The sequence below is a fragment of the Cetorhinus maximus genome, chromosome 6 (genome assembly GCF_964194155.1).
Source record: "Cetorhinus maximus chromosome 6, sCetMax3.hap1.1, whole genome shotgun sequence".
Taxonomy (NCBI): Eukaryota; Metazoa; Chordata; class Chondrichthyes; order Lamniformes; family Cetorhinidae; genus Cetorhinus; species Cetorhinus maximus.
Genome location: NC_135884.1, coordinates 15,447,227 through 15,465,171, shown reverse-complemented (window position 1 = coordinate 15,465,171; position 17,945 = coordinate 15,447,227). Strand labels below are relative to the sequence as shown.

The 17,945-nt window shown below is 40.7% G+C and overlaps 1 protein-coding gene across 1 annotated transcript in view; it reads left to right on the top strand.

Annotated features, from left to right (window-relative positions):
- celsr3 (cadherin, EGF LAG seven-pass G-type receptor 3) overlaps positions 1-17,945 on the top strand; it is a 289,689-nt gene that overhangs the window by 206,548 nt on the left and 65,196 nt on the right. Inside the window, exons 16-21 of the mRNA XM_078543033.1 lie at positions 6,974-7,075; positions 11,167-11,261; positions 12,876-13,085; positions 15,600-15,783; positions 16,559-16,708; positions 17,026-17,203. Of these exons, the coding sequence (XP_078399159.1) occupies positions 6,974-7,075; positions 11,167-11,261; positions 12,876-13,085; positions 15,600-15,783; positions 16,559-16,708; positions 17,026-17,203 (919 nt within the window). The remainder of the gene's footprint in view (positions 1-6,973; positions 7,076-11,166; positions 11,262-12,875; positions 13,086-15,599; positions 15,784-16,558; positions 16,709-17,025; positions 17,204-17,945) is intronic.

Genomic DNA, 17,945 nt, shown 5'->3' with positions numbered 1-17,945 from the left:
AGGGCTGTTGGCTCAAATGCTTTTTTTCCTCATTTCATACTTGTTTTCTTATGTCCTTAGTAAGGTTTTCCACCTGTGCTTCTATGTTCTTCTATTTAAACTCTTCTAGCTCCAATATGGGGCAACACACTGTACCTGTTCGCTATATTCAAGAATGGATTTTAAGTCCAATTCCAAGTGACCATTCTGTAAATAACATATATGCTTGATAAGAGATTGAATTACAGATGCATGCTAAATTTAGATTCAGACTGACATACTTTTACAATTATTTTTCAGTTCGTAACTTTAATATAAAAGGGGAAAGGTGTCACACAAACTGAAACTTTTACATAAATGCTGTTTTACATATACCAGTCTTTGCCAAAACACAATATTCTTCTTTCCTTACCAAATCCCCACAAAACACCCAATTTTCAGAACTATTTTCTAAAAATGCAAACTGAAAAAGACTCAGTTTAGAGTCTCGGTTCCACTTAGCTAGCAAACACTACAGGCATGAACACATATCATTGTTTTTCTTTTATTTATTTATGAGATGTGGGCATTGCTGGCTAGGCCAGCGTTTATTACCCATCCCTAACTGCCCTTGAGAAGGTGGTGATGAGCTGCCTTCTTGAACCACTGCAGCCCATGTGTTGTACGTATGCCCATGGTGCCACAGGGGGGAAGTTCCAAGATTTTGACCCAGCAACAGTGAAGGATCCGATATATTTCCAGATGGTGAGTGGCTTGGAGGGGAACTTCCAGGTGGTTGTGTTCCCATGCATCTGCTGCCCTTGTCCTTCTAGATGGTAGCAGTTGTGGGTTTGGGAGGTGCTGTCTAAGGAGGCTTGGTGAGTTCCTACAGTGCATCTTGTAGATGGTACACAATTGCTGCCACTGTGTGCCGGTGGTGGTGCAGGGAGTGAATGTTTGTGGACGGGGTGCCAATCAAGTTTAAATAGAGGAACATAGGAGCATAGGTAGAAAACCTTACAAAGGACATAAGAAAACAAGTATGAAATGAGGAAAAAAGCATTTGAGCCAACAGCCCTGAATATTAACAGCAGATAATTCAGTGTTCACCCTATCCTGCAACTATAACAAATGACATCCATGTACAATCTGTTCCATCATAGACTCTTCCCTATCTATTTCATTATCAAATGAGAAATGTTACACAAATACGTTAATCTTAAAGAGTAATCAGAATGGGTTAAAAAACTGCAAATGCTAGAAATTACTACTAGTCAAACAATGTCTGAAGGACAAAAATGGGTTTGTATTTCAGCTATAGCTGTTCACCACAACACAGTTAACTGGAATGTTAACCAAATGTTCTCTTTCACATTCTGATTAACTCGCTGAAGCCCCAGGATATCCACATTCTCAAGTCTCCCCAATGCAAAGCCGAGGCAATCCTGCATCAACCCCTCAGCCTCAGTAGCAACAGAAAAACTTTGCCCTGTGGGGTATAAACTTCAATCCTCTTCTCAATCAGATATTTGTTCTTCAGTATTTTTGCAGAATAATCAACACATTATCTGATGTTTTTAATGGCAGTCAGTTCCTAGAATCCACTATACTTTTAATCCCTCAGCTCATTTGAGACTTATTCAATTTGACCCTGTGACCCCTCATTCCCTACTGAATATCAAAGTTAACAAACCTGTTTACAGCTGCATTTTGTATGCATCTCAGCATTTTATAAGCCTTGATGAAGTCTCTTTCAACTTTTGTTCCTTCATTCACAGAATTGTGAGCCCATCCTTATAATTCAGAGTTGTAACCCTTGGAATTATCCTTGCAGTTCTTCTCTAAACACTTAGAATGCCTCAAAAGGATGACATTTCCTGGCGGCTCTGAGGAACTCCCACCATAACTTTGGTAGTTTCGGACTGCTGTAAACTCTGCTGGGCATTGGATGTGCCTGCTCTCAGCTAAGGGACCTTGTTTCCAGGATGGCCTTGTGAGGGCATAGCCTCCACCCACCCTTAGAAGATCCTGTGTGTAAGGGAAACCTGGATTACCTGCAGGTTTACAAGAATGCAATGGAAGCTTGAAGGCTAGCACACTGAGGGCAAAAAGATGTATCGGCCTCCTAATGAAAGGGTGGGCCTCTGGAGCGGGGAGGGTGGTTCAGGACAGAGAAGCAGTCTGCATTCCCAAAGATCATAAATTATTTTCTCTTTTTACTTTTTGTGACAGTAATCCCCTTAAGAGGGAGAGTTGACAGCTAATTTCTGTGGTGGATGTGGAGGAATGCAGACCATCCCTTCCATATGCTTATCTGTCCCATTCAAACTTGGTGTCTTCCTTTAGCCTCACATAATCTAGCAGGATCAACTCTAAAGGGAACAGGTGAGCGCACTCCTGAAATTTGACCCCAGTATGTTTTTACAGTTAGAATTTGCAGAATTGTATATAGTGCACATATAACCTTACCAGGTTACAATAATTTTCTGACATATAATCAGTGGACCTTGAGATTAATTCTTGCCTTTCATTATCTGTCTTTCTAATAGCTTACATTAACTGGAAACTATTAGTGGTGATAATCACACTCAAATTATTTTCCTTTTCCATCTTTGCTGATGCATGGTCCTATATCATTTGTTGTTTTCTGCTCCTATATGCATTACTATGCATTTATCTGCATTAAAATCCACCTCCGTTTCTTAGCCAATCTGCTAAATTGGCTTACATTTCTTTTAACTGCTGATTCCTCCAGACCTGTGAGATCTAGGTTCAAGCTGTGAAATAGATTTATTGCAAATAGGGAAATGGGATAAGGGATTGTGACCTGCACCATCCTGTCACAGTATGCCTCTTTGTCAAACCTCTTCGTGTGAGGGTTTAAGATATGAGCTTCAAAATCGCAGGAGGTGCACCCTGACATATGCTAAGCTACATTCTCTGCAACCCTTGCCATAGAGAATTCACGTCCTTGATCCCTCCTCCTCCAATGTTCTTTTTGGATTGGGTGACGTCCCTGACCAGTATGCAGACCAGGGCCCGAAATAACTGATTCCTAGTCCAATGTGTGGCACTCCTGCTGTAATTAGAGTCAGGACATGGAAGGCATTTTGGCTTCATTGTAAGATAGGCTGGGTGACTGCCTTTCTGTGTGACAGGCACCCCTTAGCAGAGCTCAAAATAGACTCTTGTATTTTATGGTGAGCAGTGCTGCTCGCACCGCTTATGAGAAGCTTCTTATATCTGCTATATATCTAGCAAAGACTCAAATCGTTTTTTAGTTGTCTAATGACCATCTAGTGACTGTGCTTCTTGATGGGGAGATAAGTTGTGTTGGCTTCATGATGCAACATGAAGCAACATCAACCTTCAGTAACAGACTTAATAATACAGCCAATAGGTCCACAATACTCTAGGTCACTTGATTAGCCAGCCATACTATGCAATTGAAGACTCATCTACATTGGGGAAACAGCTGCAGCCTGCACACCAGACTCGCAGAACATCAAACCTGCTTCAAACACAGTGAAAGGGAGAAGTCAAACAGGCTCAACTTAATAACCAACACATCCAATGATCCAACTCTAGATTTGTCTCAACCATCATGCACTGGCATGCAAGACATGTCAGGGAGGCCATGAAGATCTACCAACAGCACCCAGTCCCCTAACACAGTAGCCTTCTCATCAGTGATATCTGGCTACCCTTACTCAAGAAGCTCATTGGTCGACTGTACAGAATGGATGGCAATCAGCAGCAAGATCTTTTACATGTACCGACCTACTACAAACACAATAGCCTGACTGATCAGCATTAAGGTCCCACTCATATTCCCATCCCCCACTATCATTCCTCCAGGCGACAGGCAGAGTATGCTGCCCAATAAGTCCAAGCCCTGCCTGTTCTTCTAAGGAACTCTTTTAAAGTAACAGCTGCTCTTTTCAGAGCAAACTTCACATGGTTTAGTCATAAAAATCGTAATACTCAATGTTACTGCTCTCAATGTGAAAACCTTCAAACAACTTTTATGTGATTTTGCTTATGAACTATGCTAAGTGGGTGCCCATATTACAGTTAAGTATGCTGCAGGGATGTGCCCAAACAACATTAAATATTGATTATCTAAGTGAACTGTGGAATAATTCTAATACCATCAAGACAGTAGCTCTTAGGGGACAAAACCAAGGAAATGTGTTTCAGGAATTTCTGTGCCTGTGAGATAGTGATGTTCGATAATGTTACAAATATACTAAATGTATACCAATCCTAATTTCTCCATTATTTATTGATTAGAGATGCACTGGGAAAGCAAAGTTTGGAGAGATGGAGTTGAAGGGTATGATCAACTTTGAAAGATTTTATAAGAGCTGTAAACCACACTTGGCCTCAAAAATCTACAGAGAACTTAGAAACAGGATTAGGCCATTCAGCCCCTTTAGCCTGTTCTGTCATCCAGTTAGATCATGGCTGATCTGTATCTTAATTCCATCCACCCACCTTAGTTCTGGAACCCATGTCTAACAAAAATCTATCAGTTTTGGGTTTGAAATTTTCAATTGACCTAGCCTCAAGTTTTTTTTAGCAGGGATAACTTCAGGTTGCCACTACTGTTGTGTAAGGAAGTACTTCCTTTCATCACCCCTGAGCGATATGACTTTAATGTTAATGTCCTTGTTCTAGACTCCCCCGCCAGAGGAAACAGGGTAAATAGATGGAAACTATCAATCCTTCCATCATCACAAATACCTTAATCACCCCATTATGCCTTTGTTACACCTGGACTTGGCTATTTCAACACACTCATGGCTGGTCTCCCACATTCTACCCTCCATAAACTTGAGGTCATCCAAAACTCTGCTGCCATGCCTTAGCCCACATCAAGCTTGAAGGCCTCCGATGTTGCCCATCATAGCTGATCTTGCTCATCACGTTGTTATGGAAAGTGGAGATCATATTGAGCAGCTTCGGTGGGCAGAACATTTTCTGCAGCAGAAATATACCGCGTCTGCTTACATGGCTGAATGCCTCGGTGAAACCAATAAAGGCAATAAATAGTGGTCTCCTTTGTTCACTTTCCTCATGACAGCTGCCGGATTGAGAAGATCATGTCAATAGTAGATCTTCTAGTTCTGAAACCACAATGGGATTCAGGATAGATGCATTCAGCCAGGATTTGCAGTCTGACAAGGGCAACATGGGCAAATACGTTTCCCATGATGCTCAGCAGAGATGCCAGGATAGTTGTAGCAATCGCTACAGTCACCCTTGTTCTTGTACAGGGTCACAATATTTGCATCACATGTATCCTGGGGCACTGCCCCCTCCCTCCAGCAGAGACAGAGGTTCATGGAGATGCTGCAAGAGTGCCGGTTTCCTGTGCTTGATGAGTTCAGGCAGCATCAGCACCAGGCAAGTGAGTCATTAGCTTTGCTGAGCTCCTCCATTGTGAATTTGATATCCAGCTCTGTCATGACAGGCAGGCTTTTCTCAGAACTCCCTCGGTGACAGTGTTCTCCCCACTGTACCATTGGTACTGTTCCACTCTCCAACTGTTGATTGCAGTCGGTGATGACCTCCCTGCCTTTGTTTTCAAAGGAGCCATTTGCTTTGCTGATGGACCTGTTGCCTTTTTGATCTCTTTATACATGCCCTTTGCATTCCCTGTGTTGGAGGGCATATGGACATTCTGGCAAAGTTGTAAATTGTAACAGGAGTACAAAGGATTCTGTTATTTCTTGCATCCAGTGTTGCAATAGTTGGCTCGAGGATATTTAAAATATGGTTTTCAGCCATATTTTGGCTGCAGCCAGACTATGGAGGTCTGTTCCCCTTGGCCTCCTCAGCAAAGGCCAAGAATTCTGTAATGCAATAAACTCCAAGACTGGGCTTGTGAGTGCATCTTTGTGGCAGCTACCATTTAAAATACAGCCCAGTTCTGCTGAACCATAAAATCTAGGCTATTGTTTGATATCAATTTAAAATATAATTTTAATATTTTTGTATTGAAAGCTAGGTAAATTATGATTAAAATAAAAGGAGATTATCATTGCAAAGCTCAGCTACTTTCCTTTGTCACTTTCTGTAATTCAGAAGCAAAAATTACTTCAAAGTTACATCTCCATTTTCCACTAGCTTTTCTTATGACTTAAACCTTAATTCTATTAACTAACTGCCAAAAACCATTGCTGAATTGTACAAAGGCTGACAACTAACACAAAGCAGATATAGTTGCAAATCCTCTGAAATTGCTTAGCAAGCCATTCAGTTCAAGGGCAATGAGGGATGGAAAATAATTGCCTTGCCAGTGACACCCACACCCCATGAAAGAATAAATAAAACTAGTGGCAGAAATAGAAACAACAAATCAAACATGGGAGCATTTGGTCTTACAAGAGGCCAAGAAGTTATCTTGCTATAAATTTTGCTATTTGTGCATGAGGAAAATATTTTTCATAATTATTTTTAGCAGGGCTAATGCAAAGTACATGCCTCTCCTCACATTCCTGTAAATATATTTAATCTGCCTGGGTGCATTTTAATGAGACCATTTCAGCGAAATTTTAAGTTTGCCACTGAAGTACTGTCGTCTCTGAGGCAGTGAAAAATTTCCAGTCCCATTCTTATGCTTCAGAGTTCTGAGAGATCTTTGCATCTTCAAAAAATTATTAATGCGTACAATTTTTATTCTATTAAAATGCTATTTTGCTGATCATTAGAAGGCCTCAGTGGCAGTATAGGGATTGTGGATTGCAACAAAGGATATCGTGGACCGATTTTTGGTGATTATCTGATACCTCATTACCTTATTCATTGTGAAAGATACCCATTTATAATCATTCTACTTGACATGCCTGATTCTAGGAAAACCCTGCACAAATTCAATTATTCCTGCTCTTTGGCATAATTGTGGGCTGTATGAAGTGATTTTAACTGCAGCAGCGTGTAACAAATGAGTTGATTTGAAGAAAAAGTCTCTGGCTGATTTAACATCTTTTGTTGCCTTGTTCTTCTGTAGTGATATATGACGGATGTCCCAAATCACTCAAAGCTGGTGTTTGGTGGCCGCGAACAAAGTTTGGACTCCCAGCAGCCGTATTGTGCCCAAAAGGTTCCCTTGGTGAGTGACTAACCTGCTTTATTCTCATAAGAGATTTTTCTTGTACTTGCAAGTTGACGCTGTAGTCTGTTCAGTCATACAGTATCGGAAAATGATCTGATTATGCTGAACAATGTGCATGCATACTTAATGGAGGATGGATAACTGGTTTTCTCCTTCAGTTTGTCAGTGACAGTGGAAACTTCCTTATTGTTTGAGCCCAAGGACAGTGATTTTTGAAAGATATAAGGAATGGAAATATAGATAATGCCTCTGACGACTGCAACAGGATCTGACTGAAGAGCAACAGTGCACTTGTACTTTAACCAGGAATCAAATGCTTCTAGATAAATTTAAGATCTTATCTCTCAATAACATCCCCTAGATTGTTTTCTCTATTCTGTAGTAAGTCACTAACTATAATACAGTTTCTGTTTTTAATTTAGCTGAGTTTTCCTTTCCCAATAATGTATACGTTAACAACCCGTATAATGCCTTTAATAAAACATTCCAAGACACATCATAAGAGCATTATAACACAAAATATGACACTGAGTTACATAAGGAGATGTTAGACCAGATGATCAAAAAGCTTGGTCAAAGAGGTAGGTCTTGATAACGTCTTAAAGGAGGAGGAGGAAAGTTAGGTGGAGAGATTTAGGGAAAGAGTTCCAGAGCTTAGGGCCATGGCAGCTACAGGTTCAGCCACCAATGGTGGAGTGATTAAAATCAGGGGTGCTCAAGAGCCAAGAATTAGGCGAATACAGAGATCTTGGAGGATTGTGGGGCTGGGGGAGATTACAGAGATGGAGAGGAACGAGGCCATGGGACAATTTGAAATCAAGGATGAGAATTTTTAAATCGAGACCTTGCTTAACTGGGAGCCATTGTAAATCAGCGAACACAGGGATTATAGGGGAATGGGACTTGGTATGAGTTAAGACTGCGGCAGAAGAGTTTTGGATAATCTCAAGTTTACAGAGGGTAGAATGTGAGACACTTCAGAATAGTCAAGTCTAGAGTTAACAATAGCTTGGATGAGGGTTTCAGGTGAAGCTGAACTGAGGTGGAGTGAAGTTGAAGGATATTATAGTTGTACAGTTAGTAAATATCTAGCAACATTGCAAAACATCCCTCTGCCTCATTGTCTTTTCCTGTATTCACACTGAATATTCTGAAGAGCTGCAGCTAAATCTAAGCCAAAACACAGCCTTTGAGGTGAGAACCCAAACAGCAAAATGAAAGATTTAGTCAGTCAACCCAGCCGCAAAAAGCAGTGGCTAGTATAGAATGCATTACGCACCTGTCCCACAGCAGTTCAAGTAGCCACACAAAATCCCCTCTTGCATTTATTTTAAGATACGCATTTGGATATACGTTCAAAGGAATGACTGGTTTTCCGAAATCATGAAGGGATCGAGACAGAGTAAACAGAGAAACTGTTCCCATTGATGGAATGATTGAGAACCAGAGAACATCAATTTAAGGTGGTTGGCAAAAGAACTAATGTCGACATGAGGGAAAAATGCAAGTGAGTGGTTAGGATCTGTAATGCACTGTCTGTGAGTGTGGTGGAGGCAGATGCAATTGGGGCATTTAAAAGGAAATTGAATAAGCACCTGAAAGGAAAAAAAAATCGCAGGGCTCCCCAAGATAGGTGAGTGGGGCTAGCTGAGCTGCTCTTGCAGAGAGCCAGGACAAACACAATGGGCCAAATGTTCTCCTTCTGTGCTTTAACCACTCTACAATTCTATGATATGATCTTAGACAATCGGCAGTCAATTTTCCACTATTTTCGATTTTCTTTTGCATATACATCAGTGCACTGCTGCCCAGGACAAACTTATACCCCTTAGAATTTCATAAAATCTATTTCCCTGTTAATGAGTACAATATCTTATAGGTAGTGGTGAGCATGTAGAAACCTTAGCTCAATTTGAAAGACTACACAATTCACTTCTTGCAATGCAAGTTAATTGTTTTGGAGCCTTAATTTGTACTGAAGAGGTTATCATTTGCTTCAAAGAGATAAAACTGAAGCAGTTCAGGCTTCAGATTTAGGACATAGATAAGTTAAGTGAGTTAGCAAAAAGTTGGCAGATGAAATATAACGTGGGAAAATGTGAGGTCGTCCACTTTGGAAGGAAGAATAGAAAAGCAGAATATTATTTAAATGGAGAGCACGTGCAGAATGCTGCAGTACAGAGAGATCTGGGTGTCCTTGTGCATGAATCATGCAGGCGCAGAGGCAAATAGAAAAATAAATGGAATGTTGGTTTTTATTGCAAGAGGGGTGGAGTATAAAAGTAGGTAAGCCTTGCTACAGCTGTACAGAACATTGGTGAGACTGCACCTGAAGTACTGTGTAGTTTTAGTCTCCTTACTTAAGGGCGGATATCCTTACATTGGAAGCAGTTCAGAGAAGGCTGATTCCTGGGATGAAGGGGTTGACTTTTTTTTTATTCATTCACGGGATGTGGGCTTCACTGACTAGGCCAACATTTGTTGCCCATCCCTAGTTGTCCTTGAGAGGGTGGAGTGAGCTGCCTTCTTGAACCACTGCATGTGGTGTAAGTACACTCACAGTGCTGTTAGGAAGGGAGTTCCAGGATTTTGACCCAACGACATTGAAGGATTGGTGATATATTTCCAAGTCAGGATGGTGAGTGACTTGGAGGAGAATTTCCAGTTGGTGGTGTTCCCATCTATCTGCTGCCCTTGTCCTTCAAGATGGTAGTAGTTGTGGGTTTTGAAGGCACTGTTTAAGGAGCCTTGGTGAATTCCTGCAGTGCATCTTGTAGGTGGTACACACTGCTGCTACTGTCGGGTTCTTGACCCCATTTTGAAAACCTGACACAGGGTGTCCAAACTACAGCCTAGGCAGCTTCCAGTTCTCAAGCCTTGGCAATCTGGCCCATGAAAGCTCAGGCAGCTTAGTCCTGTATTTGCTTATATTTCATGCTCATTAGTTTGTGCTGTTTGGATTTTGAGAGTATTCAGGATATGTGGACCTATTTGTGTTGCAGTTTGAGATGATGTAAATTAGCATTGATTTGAATTTTGTTTATTTGTTGCCTGTGAACCTCCAATGCCATATGTGCGACCCATTAACATAAAGGTTGGGATTTTCCAGAGGCAACAGGGTTCCCAAGTAGCTTCGGCTAGAGGTGAGACCCATGGCCACATTTTACAGCCAACTATTGGCTGCTGCAGGGATTGCCATCCTATTAGGGATGATGGCCTGCCCCCAAAGTAGCTGTTGCTTATGTAGGCCTTGTGCCCTTTTTCGCTGTCTAACTGTTAACAATTCTTTGCCTCTCTCTTCCTGCGACTTTGTGACAAACTCTTTGCATAAGTCCTGACAAACTTGCCCATTCTACTTCCTCTGTTAAAATGGAAGCCTCAATATCAGGACGTCTTATTACAGCCTTTAACAACTTCTGTGTATCTTCTTCGATCCTGTGGCATGTAAGCACTTTTGTTTGAGCAGGGGGTAGTCCCACCCAATATGAATGCACCCTTTTTGTACACTCGAGCTCAGTATTTTTTGCACTTGCTGTGTGAACAAAGAAAAGTTCAAGAACAAAGTGATATTTAAAAGACTTAGATGGCAATTTCTTCTTTAACCTCGCTCAGCACACAGTTTTGACATGTAGCTTCCTTTTCTTTCACACTCTCTTTTTTGTCACCTTGACTCTTGTATTTTCTTCCCTCTTCTCCCTTGCTTTGCAGAGATGCGGGCTGATGGTAAGTTGCTCTGCTCACGGCTGGACTGTAATGCTTTGCTTGGCTTGATCTGCAAGTTATTTTGGCAAAATGAAAGCAAAATGCTGCGGATGCTGGAAATCTGAAATAAAAACAGAAAATGCTGGAAATACTTAGGTCTGGCAGCACGTGTGGAGAGAGAAACAGAGTTAACGTTTCAAGTTCATATGATTTTTTCCAGAGCTCTGAAGAAGAGTCATACGGACTCGAAACTTTAACCCTGCTTCTCTCTCCACGCATGCTGCCAGACCTGCTGAGCACTTCAGCATTCTCTGTTTTTATTTCTTCTTTTAGTAAAAGCCCAACTTTCTGGGTTACCTATCTTATATTATGACCACCTGTTTCAGGCACTGTCATTCGACACTGTGGGGAGGAACATGGTTGGTTAGAACCGGATCTCTTTAACTGTACATCTCCACCATTCACGCAACTGGCAGACACTGTAAGTACTGTTTTGAAAACCCTACTGCTGTTTTCAGACCTTAATGTATCTTGAACAAAAGATAATCAATTTTAAATCATTTTTAGAGAAAATCTTAGCTGCAATGTTACAAAAATTCATACTGCAACGTGGGCACTGTCATAGTCAATTAGATATTAAGGGTAGGATTTTTAACTTAACTCCAGCAGAATGCGGCAGGAATATTTTGAGGAGCTGCTATACTCACTTACCATTGACCTGTGCTGTTTTCTGATTTTTGCTAAAAACGTTGTAGCTTAGGGATTGTTCCCAAATATGCAGTATTCCTTCAAATAAGTTGTTAAATAGTACCATTTATCTGTGAATAGATGGCACTAATGGGGGGGTGGGGGCAGTGGGGTGCTGGTTCCTTCAGTTGGCTCGACGGCTAGTGTGTGGATCAGATTAATGATAATAGCATAGGGTTCAATTACTGTTCCAACTGAGGCAGACTCGAGGTCTGCATCTATGCCCTACCCATGGTTAAACATCGTGACATTTTTCCATGCTTCAACGAATAATCGCCAAAGGATCTGCCTCCAGGCAGAGAACTCAGGAAGTAGATGGTACTTGTGTACTTTGATATCGAAGTTCACTAGTGACCTCTGTTGACAAATACAGGTTATGCTCTCTCCCAACTGAGGTAAATTTTTCAAAGCACTTTCATCAGTCGTACTTTTTAAATCTTAAAAACTAGGATTTGCTGTCAGAAAAGATAACCAAATCTGAGGAGAGGATATTAAGACTTCTTTTTATGCAGAGGCTTGTTAGAAGATGGAATGATTTACTGGAAGAAGTAACTGAGTCAAATATTGCATCTTATCAGAAATCACTGAATAGTCATTTGAAGCAAAGTAATAGAAAACCTATGGAAAGTGGGTGGAGTGTGTGATTAGTTTTGGTTTGCTGTTCCAAAGAGCCGGCACAGAGATGATTGACCAGATTACCTTTTTTCTGTGTTGTAAGCTTGCATGCTTCTATGATTTAATCTTTTATATATGATTTCTAATACACCCACAAAACCCTTGCAGTGATATACGAGCAATGACAAATAGCTAAAAACCCTCTGATCTAACTAGTCCACTCCAAACGATGTGATACATTGTGTGTCACAATATATGCACCCTCCACCCACCCAAAACTGTGATCTCCTGAGAAAGGCAAAAAAAACCCCATAGAAATCTAGGCCAAATTGAAATGAAGAAATTTGGGAAATTCTAACCCTTCAGATGCTACAATCTAATCCCAGAGATCACTGACCCTGAATTCCTTGTAATACTTTCCTTTTTATAAACAATGACCCAGCCAGAAACAGATCCAGCTCTCGCTTGATTTATATTTGCTGTATCTTTCTAGCGATTTATAATCTGTTACACCCTTTAAATATATTTGCACTTCCTTTTCCCATGAGATATTGATGGTTAGCACAAATCATCCAGTAGTCCTGTGAGACCTGACCAGATTTATCCAATGTTTGGGAACATGAGTTTGGCATTTGACCCAACCTCCAGTGTTCTTTTGGTATATTTTACTCCACACGCATTAGTGTGACTTCTGTGATGTAGTTTGTCTTTGTCCCTTTGTCTCTGTTGAAAGCTGGGAAGGCTGGAGAGGAATGAAACTGAACTAAATACCATTGAGGCAAAGAAGCTGGCTCGACATATGCGTACTGTCACAGAGGAGATGGAACAATACTTTGGAAATGACATCCATATCACATATCGCCTTCTCTTGAAGATGCTGGAATTTGAGTGCAGACAACGTGGATTTAACCTAACAGCAACACAAGATGTACATTTTACAGAGGTAAAAACCATGAGAAACTTGAGAGCATAGTGGGCGCAAAGCAACAATTCACTTAAGCCTCAGTGCCAACTCTTGTTCAGGTATAGTAAACACAAGGTAAAGGGAACAATTTACTCCCATCTGGTGCTCCACGACTTTTGTGGCTCAGTGTCAATTCCTATATATGTGCGCAGCATGTAAGAGGAACAGTTTACTACCATCTGGTGTTGTGCAGATCCAACAGTGGAAGGGAGTTGCCAATAATATTTTGTTCGTTGAAGTGAAGACGAGATGGTGAGACAGAAAAATAGGGAAGGCAAACTTTATGGACAAGAGCCAACGCTACTCAATTAGGAGCAGAGCTGATATTGCTCAAATAGATAAGGCAAACAATTAAACCTACTAGGCTGAGAATGTGTATAGATTCAATGAGCATAATTGGTGGGAAAATAAATTCCAACAAAAATGAAAATTGCCAGTGAATGCAAGTGATTACCTTGGCAGTAGAGTCATTGCCAAATTCTTTTTTCTTTCTTCTTTACCTCCTGGTAATTAACATTCAAGAGGAGCGTGGAGTGACCCTTTCTGGATTTTTCCTTCCTGGCATAAGTGTCAGTTTTACTTTTGGAAACCATGTGAAGAATCAACATAATTCCAAAGAGGCAGAGAGAGAATGTAAAAGCAGATTTCACCATGGCGTCGCAGTGGCTCTGCCAGCTGGCAGTCATAAATGAGACTCGTGTCCAGCTTGTTGGATAGGTAGATTATAAAAATGTGACCCACAAAGAACATTTTCATTATAAATTAAGGTTTTTCTAGATTGTCTGAACATAAATAGCAGAATGGACAAGCCTCACTTAATCTGGCTGGCATAATACATATTACCAAATTAATTTGCTTCTAGTTGAAATATATATTTTAAACCTTAAAAAACACAATGTATGACAACAATGTACATTTCCAATTTGCTGGCAGTCTTCAACATCTTGCACACCAGTATACAAAGCTGTATTTGGTGATCTGTGCTAAAACTGTGCTCGTGGATGAAGTGTCAACAAACATACAGGACTGTTGTCTTTACCCCTTCATTGATGGTGGGGAAACCCCATTGTATGGCCTGATTGAGGTTAGCTCCATCTCCATCTAATGAGCAGGGTGTCATACAGAGAAGCAGAATAGTGCAGTAGCTGCCAAGAAGATTATTGTTGAATTCATCAAATCTGTAAGCAGAACCTTTTTCTCCTGTTACATTTCATAATGAGACAATTGGAGTTATGAAACATCAATGACTTTTTAAAGAGATATTTATTCCCCATGCAACTTATTAAAGCAAATCTTCTTTACAGAAAATTCCATCCTAAAAGGTCATAAGTAGAGATGATATTAACCATGTCACTATATGCTTTGGGATTTTTTAAGCTTTATAAAATACTGGAGGTTTATTTTTCAAATGATTGCAATTTTAATTATTAATCTGAAACATGCATGCTTAGTTTGCAATGTTTCATTGATCTGTGGAATCAAATTTGTAGTAGAGCATTAATCTGGAGCTAAAGAGGAAATATGCGAGATAAATCAAATAGTACTTAATTTGGATTACATTTGTTTAAGTAAGATTTCAGACTAATTATAATTACTATTTTAATAATGAGTCAAAGGCACACACACACACACACAGGCTCTACGTTTGAATTAATGCTTCATTCTTTTTTACAGATCTGTGCCAAAGTAAGGAAAGTAAATCAAATGACTTTTTTTATACTCTTGAATTTATAAAATATATTTTACTCCAAAGATAAGCTGTGATGCAGGGCCTCACTGCAACAGACTGTGGAGCAAGATTTTCAAATGCACTAGCTTTCGTAAAACATTTTTTTTGTTCTCTGTCACGTAATCCAATCTATCATTCTCTCTCTTCCTGGACCTGAGTTGGTGTAGAATTCCCTCACTCTAATTCACCCTCCTTTCCAGTTCTTCCTCTTTTTTTCAGCCCTTGTGTCTCCTTCACCAATGAGGTTTCCGGTTTGTCCTGTTGCTCGCTAAGATTCCAAATGCCCTGTTGCCCTCGCTGCGTTGTTATTAGCTCACACTTCCAACAACTATGTGGGCAAAAATGTTTTTAAATCTAACCATCAGGGCACATCGTAAAGACCGCTCTAGTAAAATATGGCCCAAAGTAATTTGATTGGAAGTGTTTTAGAAAACACTTCCTATTGTCCTACTTCTCTAGAAGCTTGTTTAGTTATCACCATCATACAATTATGGTTTTGCAGACAGTGGTTAGGGTGGGCCTGCAACATTCTACCTCAAATTTTTATTTTAAAAAGTGCTAATTACATGACAGTAATTTGTGTGTGTATGGGGTTCAGGCTATCTTATTGTGGAATCAAATCTCACCAGATTCTTTTTTTAAAGTTAACACACAGTAGTGCAAGGTTTACCTAAAGTAAGCAGCAGAACGTGATCCGTTGTCAGTTGCTGTATGATATGCCAGATTAAAGTGCTGACGTACCAATTCTTGTATACAACTTTTAGAACCTCCTAAGAACAGGAAGTGCGGCTCTGGATCTAGAAAATTCAGAACATTGGAATACACTTCAGCAGACAGAGCAAGGAACAGCTCAGCTGATGGAACAACTTGAGGAATACATGAGGACACTGGCACAAAACATGAAATTCACCTATCTCAATCCAATTGCTATTATAACCCCTAATATAAGTGAGTACCTCTTTGAACATGCCTGGGGCTGTAGTAGTTTTTGAGGGCTGGACGTTCATGTTGTTTTCTTAAATTTCCATGCAAATTGGCCAATGGTTGCAGCATGTTACGTACTAACGTGCTTTGTCACAAAGTAAGAGGTTATGTTTTCCTCCCTGTAATTTGACATGCAATCTCATACCAGATCTCAGTTGCTGAACATGAGAAAAATACCCAGTGTAAAATAAAAAAAACATAACTTTGTTCTACTTAAGCTCGCTCACTCACACTCATTTTTCCAGAACCGCTTCATCCAATTCAGGGTCGCAGGGAGCTGGAGCCTATCCTGACAGGCAATGGGCCCTAAGCGGGGTACACCCAGGATGGACGCCAGTCCATCACAGAGCATACACTCACACGCACGCACGCTGAGAGGCATAGCCAAACCACCTAACCAGCACATCTTTGGACGGTGGGAGGAAACTGGAGCACCCGGAGGAAACCCACACAGACACGGGGAGAACCTGCAAACTCCAGACAGACACCCGAGGTCAGGATCAAACCCGGGAGCTGTGAGGTAGCAGCGCTAACCACTGCACCACCGTGCTGCCTCTGCCTAAGCTAATAGTGATTATTTGTTTTATATATAGGAGGGAAATATTTGTTGGCATACACTTTTGTTAATACTGAAAACTCAATGGCTATGACGTTGTTGTGTATTTTAGCATATTTTTACACCACTGAGAAATCCAGACTGTGCACCCTATTAATTATCATTTGTGCTTTTCTGTTTCAGTCCTAACTATTGATCGTGTGGAGAATAGCACTAAGACAAGGAAACAATTTCCCCGCTATCACAGTGGACTCTTCCGTGGTCAGTCTACATGGGATGCACAGACGCACATTGTACTGCCAGCATCTGTTTTATTTCCATCAAAAGTTAAAGGTAAGCAGAAAACAGCAGCAGGTCTGACGGCTAGTGTGATTCCAAAGAAGATGTATATAGATGATTGTTGGTAAATTTTCGGAGAATGTCATCAATGAATGTCGATGGGATTTCATAAATGAGGGACAATAATAATAACTGGACGGGATTTCATAAACAATGCCTGCTGCTGAGACAGTGGACTTTCGATGAATAAACATGAAGTATCTGTGTTGCTGTTGAACTCATGAAGACTAAAAGCAGTTTGACTGGTTTTCTGCCTTTGTGATCTTTAGTAATGCTGTACATACCCCTCACTTCACCCTGTGTCTGTGCAGCTGTACCCACCTCCAAAACAGAGAACTCTATCCAAGTGCGGAATGAAACTAGTAAAGTTTTACACCAACGGATTTTACCAGAGCCCGAGCCTACCATGACCATCCTGATCCTACTCATTTACCGGACACTAGGTAGTTTATTACCGGCACGATTCAACACAGATCGCCGTAACCTAAGGTACGAGTTCAGCATTGAAGTATATGACTTGTGGTTTCTGCTGTGCTGACGGTATTCAAGTGTCAGTTGTGAATGAACTATTTTATTTGCTAATTTTCAGATTTCTGATAAATTCAGTGAAATATAGCTACCTATTGTTTATAATATATTCTAGATAATCTCTACTGGCATTGTTGCCGGGGCTTGAAAATTGCAGCTATGAGGAAAGATTGGATAGGCTGGGGTTGTTTTCCTTAGAATATAGGAAGCTGAGGGGTGACTTAATTGAGGTGTCCAAGATTATGAGGGGCCTAGATAGAGTGGACAGGAAAGACCTGTTTCCCCTAGCGGGGAGGTTAGTTACCAGGGGGCACACATTTAAATGATTGTTAGAAGGATTAGAGGGGACATGAGGAAAAACTTCTTCATCCAGAGGGTGATGGGTGTCTGGAATTCACTGCCTAGTTTGATGGTGGAGGCATCAACTCATTTAAAAGGTACCTGAATCCGCACCTAAAGTGTTGTAACCTACAGACCAGGTGCCTGAAGGTAGGATTAGAATGGGCAGCTAGTTTTATATTTTGTTCCATCTCGGCCGGTGCAGACACGATGGGCTGAATGGGCCTCTTTCTGTGCCCTAACTTTCCTATGGTTCTATGAAAAATACTGTTGTTCTCATCTTCCACTTCTCAATTCTCATGCTCTGATTTGTGCTCACTACCTTTTTTGTCATCTTCTTTCTTTTCTTCCCTTTTTCCTTTCT